This window comes from Agelaius tricolor, unplaced genomic scaffold (assembly GCF_023055355.1).
Source record: "Agelaius tricolor isolate 1412-34295 unplaced genomic scaffold, bAgeTri1.0.p SCAF_14, whole genome shotgun sequence".
NCBI lineage: Eukaryota > Metazoa > Chordata > Aves > Passeriformes > Icteridae > Agelaius > Agelaius tricolor.
The window spans coordinates 9,758,744-9,777,322 of NW_027269274.1; the positions used below are offsets into that span (position 1 = coordinate 9,758,744).

At 42.2% G+C, this 18,579-nt stretch overlaps 1 protein-coding gene across 13 annotated transcripts in view; it reads right to left on the reverse strand.

Annotated features, from left to right (window-relative positions):
- SLC6A6 (solute carrier family 6 member 6) overlaps positions 1-18,579 on the reverse strand; it is a 93,432-nt gene that overhangs the window by 32,720 nt on the left and 42,133 nt on the right. For 6 of the 13 annotated variants that reach the window (XM_071439595.1, XM_071439599.1, XM_071439596.1 and 3 more), the window contains 2 exons: positions 1,311-1,550; positions 590-724 (listed from right to left, as the gene is read on the reverse strand). In XM_071439595.1, the coding sequence (XP_071295696.1) occupies positions 590-724; positions 1,311-1,539 (364 nt within the window). In that variant the 5' untranslated portion in view covers positions 1,540-1,550. Of the gene's footprint in view, positions 1-589; positions 725-1,310; positions 1,551-13,755; positions 13,813-18,118; positions 18,185-18,579 lie in introns of all 13 variants that reach the window. The other 7 variants (XM_071439589.1, XM_071439591.1, XM_071439588.1 and 4 more) reach the window with 2 other exon arrangements.

Consider the following 18,579-nt stretch of genomic DNA (forward strand, 5'->3'; position numbering starts at 1 on the left):
GAGCATTGAGCAGGCAAAGGCCCTTTGATAATATCAGACCAACATTTGCCTGGACCTGCTCAGTTATGACCAAAGCCCTGTTCCTGAATCCCACCAAAAAATGCTGTCCAGGTTTTGACTGCATCAGTAGCAGACAGATGATGCCAATGAGAAACTTTCAAATGGAAGATGGATTTTAATTTCCAGACCAAAATAACAAAGATGTTAAAGATGGTTTTCAAAGATTCAAAGATGGTTCAAAGATTCAAAGATTCAAGATTTCAAAGATGGTTTCATTAATGCCATCGAGCCTTCCAAGACAACACTTTCTCTGCTACCTGTAAACAAAATGTGCAATTGCCTTAAAAGGCACAATATGCAATTTCTTTCTTGGTTATTGGCAGTTTTGCCAGTTAACAAGCTGATAGCATCAAAATCAATATCTCACTTTGTCCTTCAGACTCTCTGACTTCTACCCTTCCAGGAACCAATATCATACCCTTAATTACTAGAGCAAATAGCTGAGTTAATGGACATGAGGGGAATGGTGCTGCTACATATGGCTTACAGAGGGCTCTTCAAGCAGCAAAGCACAAGAAGATGTACTAACCAGTGAAAATAGGGCAGATCTTTTCCCAGCACGTAATTCCACCTTCGGAGGTATACTGTCCTAGCACCACCTCCAGGAAAAACACGGGAAGACCTCCCCCAAACAGGAAAATGAAATAAGGTATAAGAAATGCACCTGTTGAGAAAATACAATAGTACATAATGAGATTAAATGAATGAACTTATGCAAGATCATAAAAAAAAGTGGCAACAGGCACATATAAACAAAGAAAGGTATTTGATAATTTAATATCACTATGCAATAGTCTTATTCTGGGGTATTTTTGCTCATTTTTTTCTGCAAAAAGGATGAGTATAGGCTGGAAAGGACATATTCTTACCTCTTTAAAATGAATATCTCCAACAACAATGGCAGATTATTAGGCACACAATACTTTCATATGGCTCAGACTGCTCTTATTCCGAAATCCCCTGGTCTGAAATCCTAATGGTCTATATTAATAGCATATCTTCTAGTTAAAACTCAGTTGTAGCAGAAGTGAAAGAGCAGGATAGGTTCAATAGCACAACATTAGAAATCGCTGCATTTCTTTCCCTAATAGAGTTTTAATAAAAACTATTCAGTGATGAAACAATCTCTCCTGACGACTGGTGAGGGAGGCAGAAAACACAGGTATGAACAATCTTAACTGGATGAAGGCACTGAAAAACAGAGAGCATGGGACACAGAGAGTGATTGCTGGGCGTGGATGAGAACTCACCTCCGCCGTTTTTGTAGCAGAGATACGGGAACCGCCAGACGTTGCCCAAACCGATGAATCCCCCCGCCACGGACAGCAGGAAGTCGATCTTGCTCGCCCACTTCTCCCGCTGCGGTGGCTTCCCCTCAGCCTCATCCTCAGGCCGTGTCCCCGGGCTCTTGCCGGGGGAAGGTTTGAGGATGTCCTTGTGGAAATCTTTCAAGCACTGAAGCTTTTCCTTTGTTGCCATATTTCTGCTTTCTACACAGAAAAAGAACAAAAAAACCAAGAGGGGTTTATTAAGCGGCCCTTTCCAGCTGAGCTCTCTAACACTGCAAGAACTGTTTAGCCAAACTCGACCTATACAAAACAGTGTTGTTTATTAAGCTGAGATAGGAAAATACTTCTGATGACTTCACTGACCAGGAGAGGCAAAGTCCCCCTGCCTGTGTGATCACCTCTGTGCAGGCAGAGCAGTGCAGAGCACCGTGAAGCTCTGGCACTGCTCGCTGCTGACCTGCTGCCCCAGCAGCGCTCCCCGTGCCGGCGCCTGCACGTGGTGCTCCTGGGCAAGTGTCTAACGCTGCTTCCATGACCAAAATAAAGTACAAATCACTGCATCTGGCTCCTTCTAAAACATTTATGTGAAATACAGAATAGTAAATCTCACCTTTCCAGATAAAACCCATTCTTCTCCTTCCCAATAATTTGAGCAATCCTGTATCATTTACTGCCTGCAATTTCCATTCCCTCAAGTACTATAAACCTTTCAGAAAACTATACATTCATAAAAACTGCAATGGAAAGTCATTTTTTCTAATCAGCCTGCAGGAACTGAAGGAATCTTTTCAGTTTATTCCATTTTCATAACTGTGCTGTTTTCCCTTGACATCAATAAAGGGACAAAAATAAGCCTTTATATTCAATTATTGTGAAATGCACACCTATGCAATGAAACAGTTTGCTGAGAATGATGGCTCCTTAGTTAATTAAAAAGTCAGTGGCATGAGTCATATTAAATCATAGCTGGTTTAATAATTTATATATATAATTAATTATCAAAATCATAGACATTAAAAATAATAACAGAAAGAATTATTCTAACAAGTGCCTTTTTAACCAAGATTTTCTAATGAAAACAATTTAGGAGTAACACAGCTTTTATGTTAACTGAGATGTCAGGCATATGTGGCCAATTAATTCCCCACATAACTCAAGCGACTTCAGCTGGCTCTGACCAGTTATTTTTGCAATGTGTGTTGATACTGAAATTTTCACCAGAACCAGGCAAACAAGCAAGTTTGTTCCAGATCACAACCACTCGTTGCTTATACATGCCATTATGAGTATAGTCATAAAAAAATCATGCTGCAGATTATGCTGTTTGATAGCTGCCAGCCTCCCACATACCTGCACACTGGTTTTGATCTCTAACCTGACTGAGCTTGTGGCAGTGACCCGAGGATTGAGCTGACATTAGCTCTGCAGGAAGTTTTTAATCTGCACTTGATTTTGAGATAGATATGCATCACTGTACATGCAATGCTTTCCATTCACCACGGAAAGTTTCAGAGGGCTAACACTGCCACAAACCACAGCAGCTCCACACTCACCTCACTGGTGGCCTTCCAAAGCAGGCACTGTGACAGCAGCTGCCTATCAGGCCATGATCTGAAGAGGGACTTTAATCTCCACAACGTTAATCATTATGACTTTCGATTGGTTTTTAAACCAGGCCACTGGTGACACGAGCACTGCAATACCTCGTGATCAACAGCAGAGAGAGCTCACAGAAGGAAAAAGTGAATCACAGGGTGATGGACATCACACCACTGCACGGGGATGGAGGCAGGGCATATCCCACCAAAATAGTTCCTGTTGGTCACTGTTAGAGACATGGTATGAGACAAAGCAGTAACGGAATAAAAATGGTAGGGCTGGCTCTGTAACAGTCTTTAGGCACTTAGTTGCTTTTGGGCTTAATTCACAGTACCTAACTTGAGTTGGTTATCATGAATGGAGATTAATGGAGGTGCCTCTAAAAGGGATTCACAGCAGCCTTAACCTCCCTGAGACATCTGCATCTCACACCAAACCCCAAACAGGCACCATCCTGCATAAACTCCTGGAGTCCTCTCTTGAGGGAGAAAAAAAGAAATGGACATAACTGCTTTTCTTCAAAGAGGTGGTTGAGGTCCTGCTGTCTCTGCAACAGCTACCAGGTATGGATAAAGCTCATTTTTGCTTTCTTTGCCATTTGTGCTCCTTGAATCCCTATCTTTCATCTTACTGGAGCATGTCACAACCATCAGGCAACAGGCTATTCTGGGCTGAGGAATGGAGGGCATTTGGATCATCTCATGGAAGCTGTTCTTCACAGGGGTTATTGAAACACTCATCAACAGAGGGAGAAAGCGTGCAAAAGAGAGAGGCTCACACCTAGTGTTTAGGGTATGCTCTTTTTTTCACACAGTTTTTTGGTGAACCAGTGGGACAGCCATAAACCTGCTTAAGAGGGCACAGAGATACAGATTTATAGATCCCTGCAGGATTAGGTTTGAAATAGGAGCTTAACTACTCCCTGTGGAGACTGATACTGGAAATATCCTGAAACAGACCACTGGGAACACAGGCTCCCCTTATGTAAAAAAACCTAAGGAGACCTTCAGCATTAGCCACCTCAAAGATTAAAAACTCTTCAGGATTGCAATTTTTTGCAATCTACTTTTATCTTGTGACACAGAGTTCTTTATTTTTCTGCCAGCTCTAATCCTCTTGCCTGCGGATTTACTTTGACCCAGGTGTTAGTCAGTTCTACCCACAGTTTGGAAGGTTGACCAATTGATTGCATTCTGTAAACCCTGACTCTCCCTGGGACAAGGTGATCACCCTATGGTTTGTCCCAATTAGCTGCACACAAAATGTGAAGTGGTGCCTTTCCAGACTCTTTCTTTGTAACTGAGTGGAACTGCGTTATAAAAAGGGATTTCTAATTTGTCTCAAGATACCCCAAATTAATGGTTGTGCTTGCAAACCTAATTAGTAAGCGTAAATTATGCTTCAGCCTTAGCTGGAATGTGGTGACAGATCGTGATCTCTCCCTTAGTCCAGGACCCCTCAAGGTCATGCTTGCTTTTGGGGTCATTTCACTGTATGGGCGGCAGGAGATGAGCCACCAAAACTTTGGCGCAGTGACCAGCTCTCAGTAGTGAATAGGGGCACACTACCTATCCAAGGCTTGCACAAAATTAGTAACAGCCCAGTTTCACTGTGTACAGACTTGCTAAAATCCCAATTGTGTCTGGAAGACCGCAGCTGTGGCTGGCAGGCACGTACTGTCCACCAGTACCACAGGAACTGTCACTAAGTGGCCACCTGGGACTGTGGTCCCAGCCCATGTCACGTTCAAGGGATGTTGGATTTATCCCCCTTTGCTGCCAACCATTGGTGTCCACCCAGCCATTCCCAATTACAGGAACTGTCTACAAAGGCTGCAAGGGTGGGGGGTATGGGCGATTCTCCCTGGTGAAGAAAAGCCAAGAAAAGTAAGTTTGTTTAGTGAAAGGCATTGTCTTTTTCCTTAATGCGGTTGGAGTTTCATTTCCTTTAGCTATGTCCCACTGGGTAAGGCTAAAATGGCTCTTAAGGGAAACAGTCTGACAGAGATGCTGAAACAATATGTTGTCACCGCCCAGGTCAGAACCAGAGAATAATAGGTTATTTTTACTGTATCACTTAGTGGGGATGGTATCCGAGATCTAAGTCCATCAGATTCCCCCAAGGAAATATATTGTGAAAAAATGCTCTTACAACCACAGAGTCCAAAAGGAGCGATCCAAGTCTGAGGCATGTGTCTGCCTCCCAGAGACACACGTCTGCCTTCCAGGAGCCACATCTGACTGTGAGAGTACCCCCTCCAGGAAGCTTCAGATGGCCCCAGGAAGCTTTGGCTTCATCTGATGAACTCAATATGGATAAATAAAAAGCAGCAGTCAAGCCTGCTATTTATGGTGTGCCCCTAGGCTGAGCCCAGTCACACTGCAAGAGCCTGATCCGACAGCAAGGGGAGAAAAAAATCCAGACTGGGCCAGGCCCAGAACTGCTCTCACATACACTGGACCAAACATCATTAACTGAGGATGGATTAATCAATTATCAAATCGTTGCTGGTAAAATATGGAAAAACAGAACGGGGATCAAGCATGGGCACTTTGCACTTCTTAAGTATCTGCTCACTGGTGCAGCCAGGAGGCCCTTCCACAGGAGAGCCACATGTCTGTGCCTTGCACAAATTTCATCAGGTGAAATACCCTGCAATAACCCAGGCTCTCTTGCTGCCCCCATGACTGATCAGTCTTTGATGCACAGGTGAAAATACCTCCATAAGTGGAGTGCCTTCACAGCCAGCTTGGCTTGGGCCATCCCCTGGGCTACACCTATCAGGAGCCTGCACCTCAGATAACCCATACCCTTTAAAAAAATACTGGCATTGAAATGTAATCCCTCATAACATGCAAAAAAAATGAGGGGTAGAGGAAGGGGAAGGCTGCACAGAGGGGGCAGATGGTGAGCCATGCCCATGAGGGAAGGCCACCAGCACAGCCAGGAGCTGCTGGCTGTCAAAACAGACACAACTCCCAATACTGCTGAACCACTGACTTTTTTTGTCAGACAACCCATGGATTACACATCTGAAAATACACTGTGTTCAGTTTTTGCTTTGGGATTACAGTAATGATCCTCTCCAAGCTTCTTACAGCCGAACACAAGCAACCAACGCACAGCAACACCTTCCAGGAGGAGCCTCGAGGACAAGCACATCATGGATGCCACCTCATTTAATAGTCACTAAAAATCAAACCTTTCAAACAGTATTTTTCCAAATGCTGATGGAAATGGGAAAATCAAAGTCTGCCTAAAAACACAGATATGTGTTTGTAAATATTTACACATGCTAAAATGCATGCCTTGTCTTGCATCTGAACACCAGAAACCACAGCAAAGCAGATACTTATTTTTTGGTCAATGCATATAAACTTTGATTAAAGTTACAGCATACTGAATTGCTGACTCGAGTGGTAACTGAATGTGTTTTTTTCTAGCTTCTCTTTCTGTTGGAAAACTAAAAGCAAAGTACACATTCAGAGTGTCTTTCACCTTGATGGGAATGTTGCTTGAAGAATAATTGTATGGCTCTACCACTGTTTAATGGACTATTTTTGAAATATCATAATTACTTCTGCTTTCAAGGACCCTTCTCTAGTAAGTTCAGCCTGTGCAGAATGTATATCTTGAGCTTCTCAGTGCTGTCTCATCCTTTTCTGCCTCAATGACTTTTGAAAGACATCAGTTTACGACATTATAATTAATTTTTCTAACCCTGTTTAAGCTCACTGATTTTTTAGACATTGCCATCTTTCTTATTTTTCTGTAATTTATTTTGTATTCTGCAAATTGAAATAAATTTTATTCCCTTAAAAACTGAGCTTTCCTAGAACTGCCGATCTATTTGTGGGTTGGTTCTTATAAAAAATTATTATTTTACATTCACATTCATGAATATTTCAAAATTAGATGCCCTGATTGCTGGATCAGAGCTGGTCTTCAAATAAGCAGCTTCCACTTTCATTGAGAGCAATGGAAAAACTGCTATTGATTTCAACAGTAGTAGGATCAGGTCCCAAATAAAACTGCATTTATTATGTTTGGCTCATTTCCTAGGATTACTTGGAACTTTGAAAGCTGTAATTCTTGATGTTGACAGCTCTCCCTCCCTCCCAGGGCAGTGTGGTTAAGCCAATCGATACATGATTAAAATAAACAGCCCCTTGATCAAACTCTTGGCTTCAGTGCAAGTTTTTCTGATCTGGAGGGAAAAAAAGCCTTCATGTCTGCCAGCCCTCAATGCCCCACCAGTATCCAAGGAGCACCTGACTTCACTTATTGTCCCTAATTCACATCCAAGTTCATTCTGCTTCATTGAACAAGATATCTACAATTTCTGAAAAATAACACCACTCTCTTAACTGCACACACTGCCTCTCTTCCTCTAAAAAAGTGCCTCTAAAAATTCCCTGAACTACAGCTCACTGTTCTGTCTTTAATGGACTCCTCTATTTCTGTATACTTTTCCCTGGGTTTGGGTTGTTATTTAAACCCTAGAATCCATTTGTCCTTTCTTCTTAGTTTTTGCTCCAACTTTCTCCATCTCCCTTCTCACTTCTTCATCATTTCCTTTTCTTTCACTGTGATGCTTTTTTTAGTCTTCTAAGACTGACTGGAAAATCTGCTACTGAAAATTTTCTAGGAGGAAAATGAACTTTATAAAGCTGAAGACTACTCTGAAAGAAAAGCCCAGGGCTTAATGCAATTTCTTTTTCATCAGTTGTGGTCTGGACAAAAGGTATCTTTTTTCCCTACATGCTTTTTTTCTTGCTGCTGTTTCCATTCATGTTCTTCAAATGCTTCAAATAGGCACCATGTCACAGCACCGAGCTGTTATAAAATCCTGCATCTTTGCTCAGATTTCAGCAGCAGAAAATCTGCAGTCACATAATACTCTAGATGCTCATTTTGTTCTACTTATTTATGTCAAAGAACAAAGCAGTTACAACTAAACCCGGAATAGGAGGAAATGAAAAACTCCTTTTCTGTTGTGTGGGGTGGAAAGGAGGAAAAAGAATACCCACAAATTCCAATGGATTTCAGAGGGAGCATGACCCTGACCCTAAACAGGGGCTGAGGCAAAGATGATGCTCCCCAGGCTCAGGGATGGAGCCTGATTCCTCAGGAGACGGCACAGGGCAGTGCTGGCAGTCAGCAGGGAGGAGCAGGGGATGCAGTGGAGCTCTGGCACACTGAGCCACACTGGTCAGGACTCTGTCCCACTGAAATCCCCTGTGGGATTTCACAGTGGCTCCTGTATCCCAAGTGTCCTGCCTGGAGAGCCATGGTGCTCCTGCTCTGTCCCTCCTCAGAGAGGGAAGCCCAGGGGTCGCTCTGGCAAAGACAGCCAAGGGGAAGGAGCAAAGGGTTGGCAGAGGGATTGAGGGGAAGCTGCTGGTAACTCTGTGCAGGAGAGCAACCAGTTAAAACTTGGGTTTGCTCACCTGAAGCCAACTGCTGACCCAATTTAATGCCTCTGGGTGTGCCAGCTCACAGCCTCCTGACGGCCAACAGGCTGGAAAGAAACACCAGCTTCCCACTGCATCCCTGCCTGCTCCCTCTGCTCTACCAGCTCACCCACTGTCAAAGAGGGAAACCATTACTGGGTGACACCACCTCTTTGTCCTTGTGAGAGGGCCCTCAACAAAATGCATTCTATCCATGTGGTGTAGCAAGCTGATGGCTTTCCAAGCAAGATGGGCATTGTTGAAGAAGATTCAACAAGTTGTGCACATCCTCAACTCTTCAGCCTCCTTGCACCCTGAAGTTACACACCTTCTGACCAAGGGAACAAGCATTGTTGTATTTTGCTTTCAATTCTGAAGGTCTGCATCTGAATGGATTGAAATTCTCTATCAAGCCCTGGTGTCAATTAAATAATTTCTATTGCCACAAATAAACCACATCAAAATCAATTAAGGGATGCCCTTCATCCTGCTATAAAAAAGGCAAACCCCCTAAAGCTCACAAAGCTTATGAACTCAAACAGTCAGTGGTGTGCACTGTGCCTATTGAATTTTTTGCATGTGATTAATAGTGTATTGATCCTATGTGACACTTCTGCAAGGCACTTGCAACACATGATAATGTCAGACAGCAATTTCCATGCTACAATAATGGAGCACTGCCCCTGAGCAGGGAAGATAAACAATAAAGTAGTCATTTAGTGAGGCAAATGTGCAATAAAACATATGAATTCATTATATCAAAGTAGTTTTTTCTTGGAGAGAAATAATTTCACCCTCACCTATTTTTTCTTTCATGATAATTCTAAATTTAGCCTTAAATTAACTGAGTTTACCAATGCTAATGTTCAGGGCTTTCTCACAATTAAGGAGTACTCTACTTTTTCATTATGACTTCTAACTAAGTAAAAAACAGATGGATGTGTAAGATTACACATTTTTGAAGTAACAAGTAGAGTCTTCTATACCCAGCAATGGCTTTGATCAGCTGTTGCCATACCTGCCTAGGCCACCTCCACACAAAGCCAGAGTTGTGTTTTTACTGCCTCTATCCACTCATCTTAAGCAATAACTGAGGACAGATTTTTATCCCACCTGTGGCAGCTGTACAAACATGTCACACAGTACCTTATTCCCAGAAATCTAGATCCCCACACCATCAGTGGAAGGGAACAATCCTTTCTTCTCCTTTGTTCCTGTGCCCCATCTGCTCAACACCTGATTTTTTTTTTTTTCTAGAGTACATTAATGGAAGGAAGAGTTGTGCAACACAGCACTGTGGGTGGAAAGCAGCCAGCCAACCTGCACCAGGAAAACAGCTATTACACACACGCGATCTGATCCGCAGTGTTAGTCCCATTACAGGGCTATAAAATCTGAGCAGGTTACAAAGCCCTGAGGGCTGGGCCATGAGCACTAAAACTTAATGGTGAGAGTGAGCTACTTTTGATTTTAGCCTTGACTTCTCCTCCATGCTGGCCGTAAATATCAGCAAAAATACGATTTAGTGACAGGAATGAGCTGTAATCTTTTAAGAAGTGGAGTATCAACCCTTTGCTGATGAACCTGGGTACTCAGGTGACTGGGGTGCTCTGTCAGGGCACCTCAGCTCACAGGCCTTCAGCCACAGAAATTTCCTAAGCACCTTGAGGTTTAATTTACTGTTGTTTTCTTTCCTTCAAGCAAAAAACAAGAAAAAAAAAAGGGAACAAAAACATGAGGCGTATGAAGTTTCGCACCGGAAATGAAATTGAAACCACTGACACGGCAGCGCAGCAGCACGAGCGGGTCTGCAGGAGACGTGCAAAAAGAAGAAGTGGCAAAGCTGATGAACAAGCTCAGGGAGAGCACAACTTTGCAAAACAGATTGGTGAAACATAGACTTTCACACACACAGAAATGTGAAGCTCTGTAGCCACTATGATATTTATTTGCTCTCCTGCAGCTGGTGCCAGGTGCTGGCTTGCACGGCCGGACAATGGCGTGTTTTGTTTAATCCCAGAACAGCCTTGGCTCTGTCTCCAGCTGCAGCCCCGTCCTCTCAATTTCCCTGACTGTCCAGAGCCACTCACTGTGCTCCTGGAGGGCATTTGAGAAGGAATAGCATTATGTCCTACAGGCTTTGCAATAGGCATTATTTGATCAAAATAAAGAAATAAAGTTCTGAGTTGCAAATAGATCATTTGGTACTGACCACTAAACCACCACGCTTTTAAATACCATGTGATTCAGACTGATTCCCAGCCAGAGGTGTATTTTCAGTTCAGTTTTGCCATGGGTCTCTGACATTTGCTTTCACAGACCGAGAGCTGTGCTCATTTTTATGTCAAGAGATATGAAAACCAAGCAGTGCCAGAGCAAATACTTCACTTTTCCAAGGAAACTAACACATAAACCACTTCTGCATACCATGGTCTGCAAAGTGCAGAGCACACACCAAGAGGAACAAAACCCTGGGCTCACACACGACTTGGACAAAAGCCTCACAGAATTCACTCTTGAATTGCAGCCTCCAAAGGGAATTGTATTAGAGCAAAGGCTGACTCCAATACATGACACAAGTATCTGCAGTCCCACCTTCATACCAAGGTCAATCTCACAGCCTACAGGTACTTGTTACTTGTTTTTTGCTGGCTTTTGCAGGTAAGCTTCCCCAAATACAGCATGACAAGATGTGAACAGCCTGAGTATTTTTCTCTATCTCTTCTTATCTTTTCAAACAAATGCTAGTTGATGGTTTCATTGCAGGTTGCTTTTATAGTCCTGGCCTGACTACTATAAACTGAACTTACTCCTGTTACCAGCTGAGGATTTTTCTTAGTGCATTTTCATCTTTGTGAACACACTCAAATAGGATACCAATATGGCACATTAAATTTATTATCTAAAGCTGTCTCCATCATGACTACAATTATTTTTCACTACTTGGTTTTCTTATGCAAAAGCTAATAATGGACAGGTGGGAAATTGTTTGCAGTTCCACTTTAAACAATAGGCACCTGACAGGCAGCTGAGATAGTAACAAACCCACTTCACATTCAAAGTAATGGCAGAAAGTGAGAGACTTCCTTTGGTTGACTTGTCTGAATTTTTGGAAGTGATCTTTACAAGAGCTACACGAACTTGTGATAGCTTTGCAGAAGGAGAAATCACCTAAGTGATTCAAAGTCAGATGCACTGCTTGAAGTTCCACATTTGGATACTATCCGTCCATGAAATTTGACTTGTAAACTATTGCTTGTGTACTGCACAAAGAGCAGTGGAGAAGGGAACTTCAACCCTACTGAGCAACAGTACCTCCCATTATTATGTTCCCTCTACCAGGCACAAAACCCTTTTCACACCTGAAAGAGCACTACCCTGCATCATTTAAGCAGGATCTGTATGAGGTGAGAGTATTTATATGGTTACAGAAAAGGGAGGGCAGCAGTGAAAGCAAGTCCATCCTGTTAAATCTTGATTTTAGAATCCTGTCTTGTATAAAAAGGGACAAAAAAAGCTTTTGGTTGCTAATATTTAGTCCTTCTTCAATCCACTATGGTGGCCCCATTTGTAAACTTTACTTTTGATAGAACCTGATGGGAAATCAGGTGTTTACATAAACAATATACTTTTTGATAAAGTAGAGAGATGGAGAGAATGCACCTTATCTTGTCAGACTTGAAAGAGAAACCCAATGAAATATTCCCATGTCTTTTTCCCACCAAGGGAGTTTTTGAAGATTTCTTTTTGCCTTAGAATAGCTACATCATTGTCCAAAATCCCCTAGGCTGATACGGTGAATCTGAGTGCGATCTTGCTTTCTCTCAGCACGATTAAAATAACATTGTTCTGACAAAGGGCGTTTTTTTGGCTAACATATGGGCTGACCATGAAAATGTGCTGCCCGATGGAGCTGGCAGATGCCCCTGTGCACGTCCCAGCTTTCTGGCAGACAGCTGCAGGGCTGGAAGGGCCCTGAGCTGAGGAGCAGATGCTCTGTGCAGCATTAACTCCCTCACGTGGTTACAGCCACATGAGGAAACCAGCACGTAACGGCCCAGCCAGGGCACTTGGTGGCTCACTAAATCCTAAATACCCCAAAGCTCTCTTCAAGGCTGCTAGAGAATGGGATTTGTCACTGAAAAGGAAAAAAAAAAGGTGATATTTACTCCTAAATACTTCCTGATATAATTATGCTTTAAACTCTTCGGTTGATAATTTGGAACTTGATAACTCAGTTGGAACTTACTGAAGATTTGAAGAGAACTCAAGTGAAATCCTGCTACAAATTCCAAATAATTTCAGAGATACCCAAATTTCACCTACTAATCTCATCTGAGGTCACCGTTTACGTCTTGATATTGCTCCCATGTAAGTCAAACCTCTGTCTCCTCACTGACCTTCAGGAGGTCTCTCCTGCTCTATGCAGGTATGACAGGGAGTGAGGAGTTAATGACATGCACAGCACTATGGCTGAATCACTACAGGAAATGGGTATTAAACAGAACCATAAAGTAATTCAGGGTAGAAGGCATTTCTGGAGGTCACATTGCCCAGCCTCCTGCTCAAAGAAAGGCCAATATCAGAATCAGACTGGCTTGCTGATGGCCTTATCTGGTCAAGCTCTGGCCAAGTGTGGAGACTGTACAACCCAACTCATTCCACTGTTTCACTCTGCTCAGGATGAACATTTATCCCACATAAACAACCTGAATGTCTCTATTGGACAAAGAAAGAAGATGAGGAGGAAAAGGGAGAGGAGGATTAATATAGAATGACAAGCTGATACCAAATGGAAGGGTCACTCTTCACTCTTCTGGTACTGCATACACACAATACAAGCAGTTGGAAAGCAAAAGATACTGAGGGGGTCTGTGGTGAGTGACAATGGGTGAGCTCCAGGTTAAGTACAGAAAAAGCAACAGTCCCTGGTGGCAGCATATCAAACAATACCCATTTTATTTTCAGAGTAAAACATATTCCTTTAAGAAAACCAAACAAAAAGCCTTACTGAGTGCTTCAGCGCATGCCAAGCAATTACTGCTTTCCACAATGTGTCCTGTGACTCACTGTGCCACAATGAACTGGCATATGGTGCTCATTCAGGGTATATAACTCACACATTAGCTCTGAAGAGCTAATAGTTACTTGGACTTTAGTTAATTTTGGGGGTTTTTAATTTCCCCATGGCAGTGCAATAAATGTCATGCTTATTATTGTATTATTATTATTTTTAAAAAGTGTTTTTAGTGGCAGGCAAGTGTCATTAATGCCTCAAATCTCTCGTATGCAAGGAAAATCAATTCAGATCAACTCTGGCATGCAAAAGCACATAAATAATTGGGAAATACTACCTGTGGTCTTCTGAGTCCAGATTTGACTGATGCCAAGAGCAATCAACTCCTTTTTGGCTGCAAAGGATAGGAGGGCACTCAATACCTTGCAGAAGGCACTCAGTACCTGGCAAAAATCAGCTTTCTGTGTGCCAGCTCCCCATGAAAGAGCAAACCATGGAGCACGTGCAACTAAAAAGGTTCTCTTCTCTTGCAAGGGAAGGCAATCTCCCAGAGAGACACAGAGCCAGCTCTCCGTAGGGTGTCAAATACTATTCTGGCCTGGAAAGGGGGCACTTTCTCTTATGAAAGGAAACATAAAAAGTAACAAAGCTTCTCTCTTTGAGTGAGTCTGCCCAAGAGCAGTAGACTAGAAATCTAATTTTCATCATGAAGAAAACATCAGAGATGCTTAAAAGCAGAGACTGAATAGTGGCAGAAGAAACTGTGTGCAATTACAAGAACATTCTTCTCTTGTAATCAAGATGCCTCAAATGAGCCCAGGCTGCACCATGACTTGTGAGTACAATCAAGAAAACATGGCTTCAAGAGTGCTGATGGAGCTTTCCACCCTACCCAGATGACTTCATGGGGGTAAGAATCCTGTACAGGTAAGGGCTACCTAACACTTGTATACATGTGACAAAAGTACCCTGAAGCCAGGGCTATTCATTAGCAAAAGTGGAACAGAAAGATGGAAGTGGCTAATTCAGATTTTGTCCATGTAGGGACTCAGAGCTGCAGCAGAAGTGAATGGGGTTGAAGGCCAGCAGGGCTGATTCCTGAAAAACAGGGCCTGACTTCTGACATAATTTGCACAATAAAGCAATAGCAATGCTACTGGAATCAACAAAACTATGCTGGAATAAATCAGTTGAGAATTATATCCTGAATTAGTATGTCTTTGAGTTAGTTTCATAGGTATAAAACAACATTAACATCTCAAATGTGACTTGGAAGGCAAAACATAAACACTTCAGCCTAAAGCTCTACTGCTCTGATCCCCAAGGACACAATTATTCCTTCAGTGGTTTCCTGTATAGACCAAATGCAATTATTACCAATACAAATATTTTTCCCTGTGTTTTTGCTTTACAAAACCTAAATTTGGACTGTGTCATCTCAGGTGTTTTCTTTAGCATTTAACAGAACAGTGATGGAAGAATATGGGCATGACTTTACTATGAATGGCTGTGGGGAATAAGGACCTGCTCTGCCTATTTCCTCACCTTGAATCTCCTGAACTCTTTAGTTGAGTGGGAGATAGCTGAAATTGTGCCTGAACAAAGACTCCCAGCATTTCACCTGCACTTTTTTGTCACTGCTCCATAGGTTCTTTGCTAATGGTCACAACATATTCCCCATCTCCTCATAAATATCTTTATTAAAATATTTGTTGCATCTCACTCAGCTACCTTCCTCTAGGAACGCATTCAAGAAAAGGCAAAAGTACATAACTATTAAGCAGAACACAGGCCTTTTTCCAATCAAAAGTCATATTCATCTATGCAAAAATGTCCAAGTCTTCATTTCACCCAAGGAAATAAAACCAGCATTTAGGTAATAACCACCTTCTCCTCAATGCAAGGACCCTCCTGCCAGAGAAGGAAATGCTGCCCTTGACCAAATCCCAAACATTCATTCTCTTATTGGCTAATTCATGACAGTGTTAGCTAGATTTTCATTATAGAGCATTATTTGTAGCTGCTGTTTTCATGAAGCAGCTGTAATAAACAAGTGAGATTTATGTTCCTTTTAAAATTGCTTGAAATAATTAGCACTGTTAAATTTAGACTGAAAAAATCTGAGTCTACTGATTTTTCTATTTTTTTAAATAAATACAGAAGCTACAAAGCAATCTACCACCACCAGTCAGGCCTGGGTCAGAATAGTATGCATGCCATATAGCAGCCAAAATGTGTTTCAGATGAGGAAATAACCTAACTTCTCCAAACAACCTTTTAAAAGTAAATGATGGTTGTGCTGAATGAAACGTTTTAACAACTGCACTGTGTGCTATTTTTCTCCAACCTAAATGCAGACAGGGCTTTATTTTATTCCTATTCTGGTCTGTACAGGTACAAATGGGCACTCTGGATGTGGATCACACTGGTGAGATCAATGGAAAGCAGGATCAATACCGAGACCCAGACCCAGACCAGAACTTTGCGGCTGCTTCCTACCCTGATTTATGTGCATCTAAAAGCCCTGACCCACGTCAGACATTCAGATACCAAACTCAGAGCTTGTGGTTTGCCCTCATCTCGGCATCATTTACTTTTTCCACTCACTGCCCCTCAACCACAGCTGGCTGTATTGACAGTCCAGACACTTATTTAGAATAAGCAAACACGGTGCCCTCTCCAGCCCAATTTGGCTGTTTAACAGCTGGTGCTGCACTGCAGAGCCTGATCCAACAAACCTGCTTCGTGACAGCACCGAACAAACATGCCCTAAAAAGCTTTCCACTCATACTTGGGGGTTTTTGGGTTGGTTGTTTAGTCAGTTCTGTGACTCACCAGCCTTACAGTATTTTTGTGGTGCAGGTGCCATGACCTCAGTGGTCCAGGTTTCCTCAGAGCAGTGGGAAAGACAAGATGAAATCCCAGGGGGCAGGACAGAACCTTAACAGTTCTACAAGAGAAGTCTAATGTCCAGCAGATGTTCAGCTGACTACAGCCCCAGGAGAAGTGAGGAAAAAATGATCTGCTATGGGAAAGACCACATCATGCCATGCATAGAAGAGGTAGAGAAACAATATTCTTATTGTATAATGAGGAAAGGGACAAAATGAAGACAAGGAGAAGGCTAAACCTGCCAGTTTTTATGAACTTTTTTAACTAGAAGAAGGAAAATCAGGGAAGATATACAAATAAGAATGATGAAGCTGGACTAACATGCAAAAGACATCTGTAATAGGTATTAAAATATTAAAATTTTAAGTACTTTTCTCTACATATGGTAAAATAGTAACAACTTCTATGTAAATGATAAAATCCCAGGGCATTAAAATAAATAATGGCATACTGTTTCAAAATATTCCTGGAAAAAATAAGTGGCATGCAATGGGATGGGGATTTAGTGTTAGGAAGTACAAAGCCCAACATCCCAGGAGTGCAGTAACATTGCCTGAGGAGCAGAAGCAAAGTCATGAATCCAAGAATAACCTAAAGGTGACTGCAGGTAAGATTAGCCAAGTAACAGAGTTTCTCTGTGTGATGCTTCTGAGTGATGCAGAAGGGCCAAAGGCTAAGCTATTTCTGGCTGTGGACAAGGGAAGGGGTGATAGAAAATCTAAAGCATAATGCTATGTCAAAACAGCCACAGTGAACAAAGTATGAGTTGTTCAAATCTCCATAGATTAGAAAGGAGATAGAGAAATTAAAGGAAATACAAATAAGGACAACAAAAGTGATCTAAGGAGAGAGTAAGAGAGCTAAAATTAATATGGTCTATAAAAGAGAAGACTCCTGGGCTGAGATCCAGCTATAAATACCTTCCAGGTACTGTGTGTAGAGGAAGGTAATTAATCTAGCTCAAAAGATAGTAAGACAAGAAGCAATTGCTTGAATTTAGGAATGGAAAAATTCAGGATATATAATAAGAAAAAGTTGTTTGAAGAGACACATCTGCTCAACAAGGGCAAATTCTAAGGCACACTTACTGTATGCAGACCAGAAGAGATTGTGTAAGGATGGGGCTCTGGGAAATTTTGCCATCACAACTTTGTAATGTCCAAAAAGATCACCACAGTCCAACTTACTGATCTTTTAGTTGGGCTCTTTTAAGGGTTATCTTCAAGACTGCTTCTCTATTAAAAAAAAAATCCCAAAACAACACTCAACCTATACATCCAGGTAGTGACAATACATCTACACCAGAGCTCAGAGCTGGGTGTGAAGCACTCCAAGGTGCATGGCAAAACTCTCTGCCTCTTTTCTGCCTATGCAGGGGTGTGGACAATGTGAGACTATTGGGTGCTGGGCATGAGAGTGTCAGCAAGAACAAAAACACTGACCCAGACCTCAGATTATGCTGAGTACCTCAACACTGAGGTCAAAGGCCAAAGTGGGAACTATCTCTTGTGATACTCGTGGTCTTCCTCAGCCTTGTGTGAAGACATCCTGCACAGAAGCTTTCAATGTCACTGCATACATTATGTACTTTGATTTATGATTAACTGAAAACCAATGCTAGCAGTGTTCAACACCTCTCAGGAGCTCCAAATATAAAATAAAGAAGAATATAAAATAAAATCCCCAAAACATTTGCAACAGACCTTACCATTTTCAATGACAAACGGGTACACACAAATGTGAGGAATATAAAACCCAAGTACCCTTAATACCCTCCCTTAAACAAATCCCATCCCAACTGCACTCACCAATCGGGACTTCTGTCCCCTCCTCAATGTAGATGGGCAGTGGTGATTCCTCCATAGGATGAGGCACTGATGGAAAGTAATGAATTGTGGTAGTATTTGTCGCAAAGAGACTAAAATAAGATGGTCCCTTTCTTATCATTACAACTACATATGGCTGGTTACTATCACAAAGAGCCCCTTCTCAAAGTGGTCACCTCCTGTCACAGAGACTGGCCCAAGCCATGGCCTGAGAGGTTAATCCCCACTGAGCTCCCACTGCCACAGGAGCCAACTCTGAACAGGACCTGGGAGAGACCCCTGTCCTGGATGCTTCACCATTCTGCCATTTCACTATAACCTCAATACTCCCATCCCTGGAGTTTAACTCTCTTTTGGAAACTCCCACCGTTGTAGAAGCCAAGGGAAGCCAATGCACAGACAGGCACAAACAGAGTTATCAGTCAAAGTCATAATATTTCATG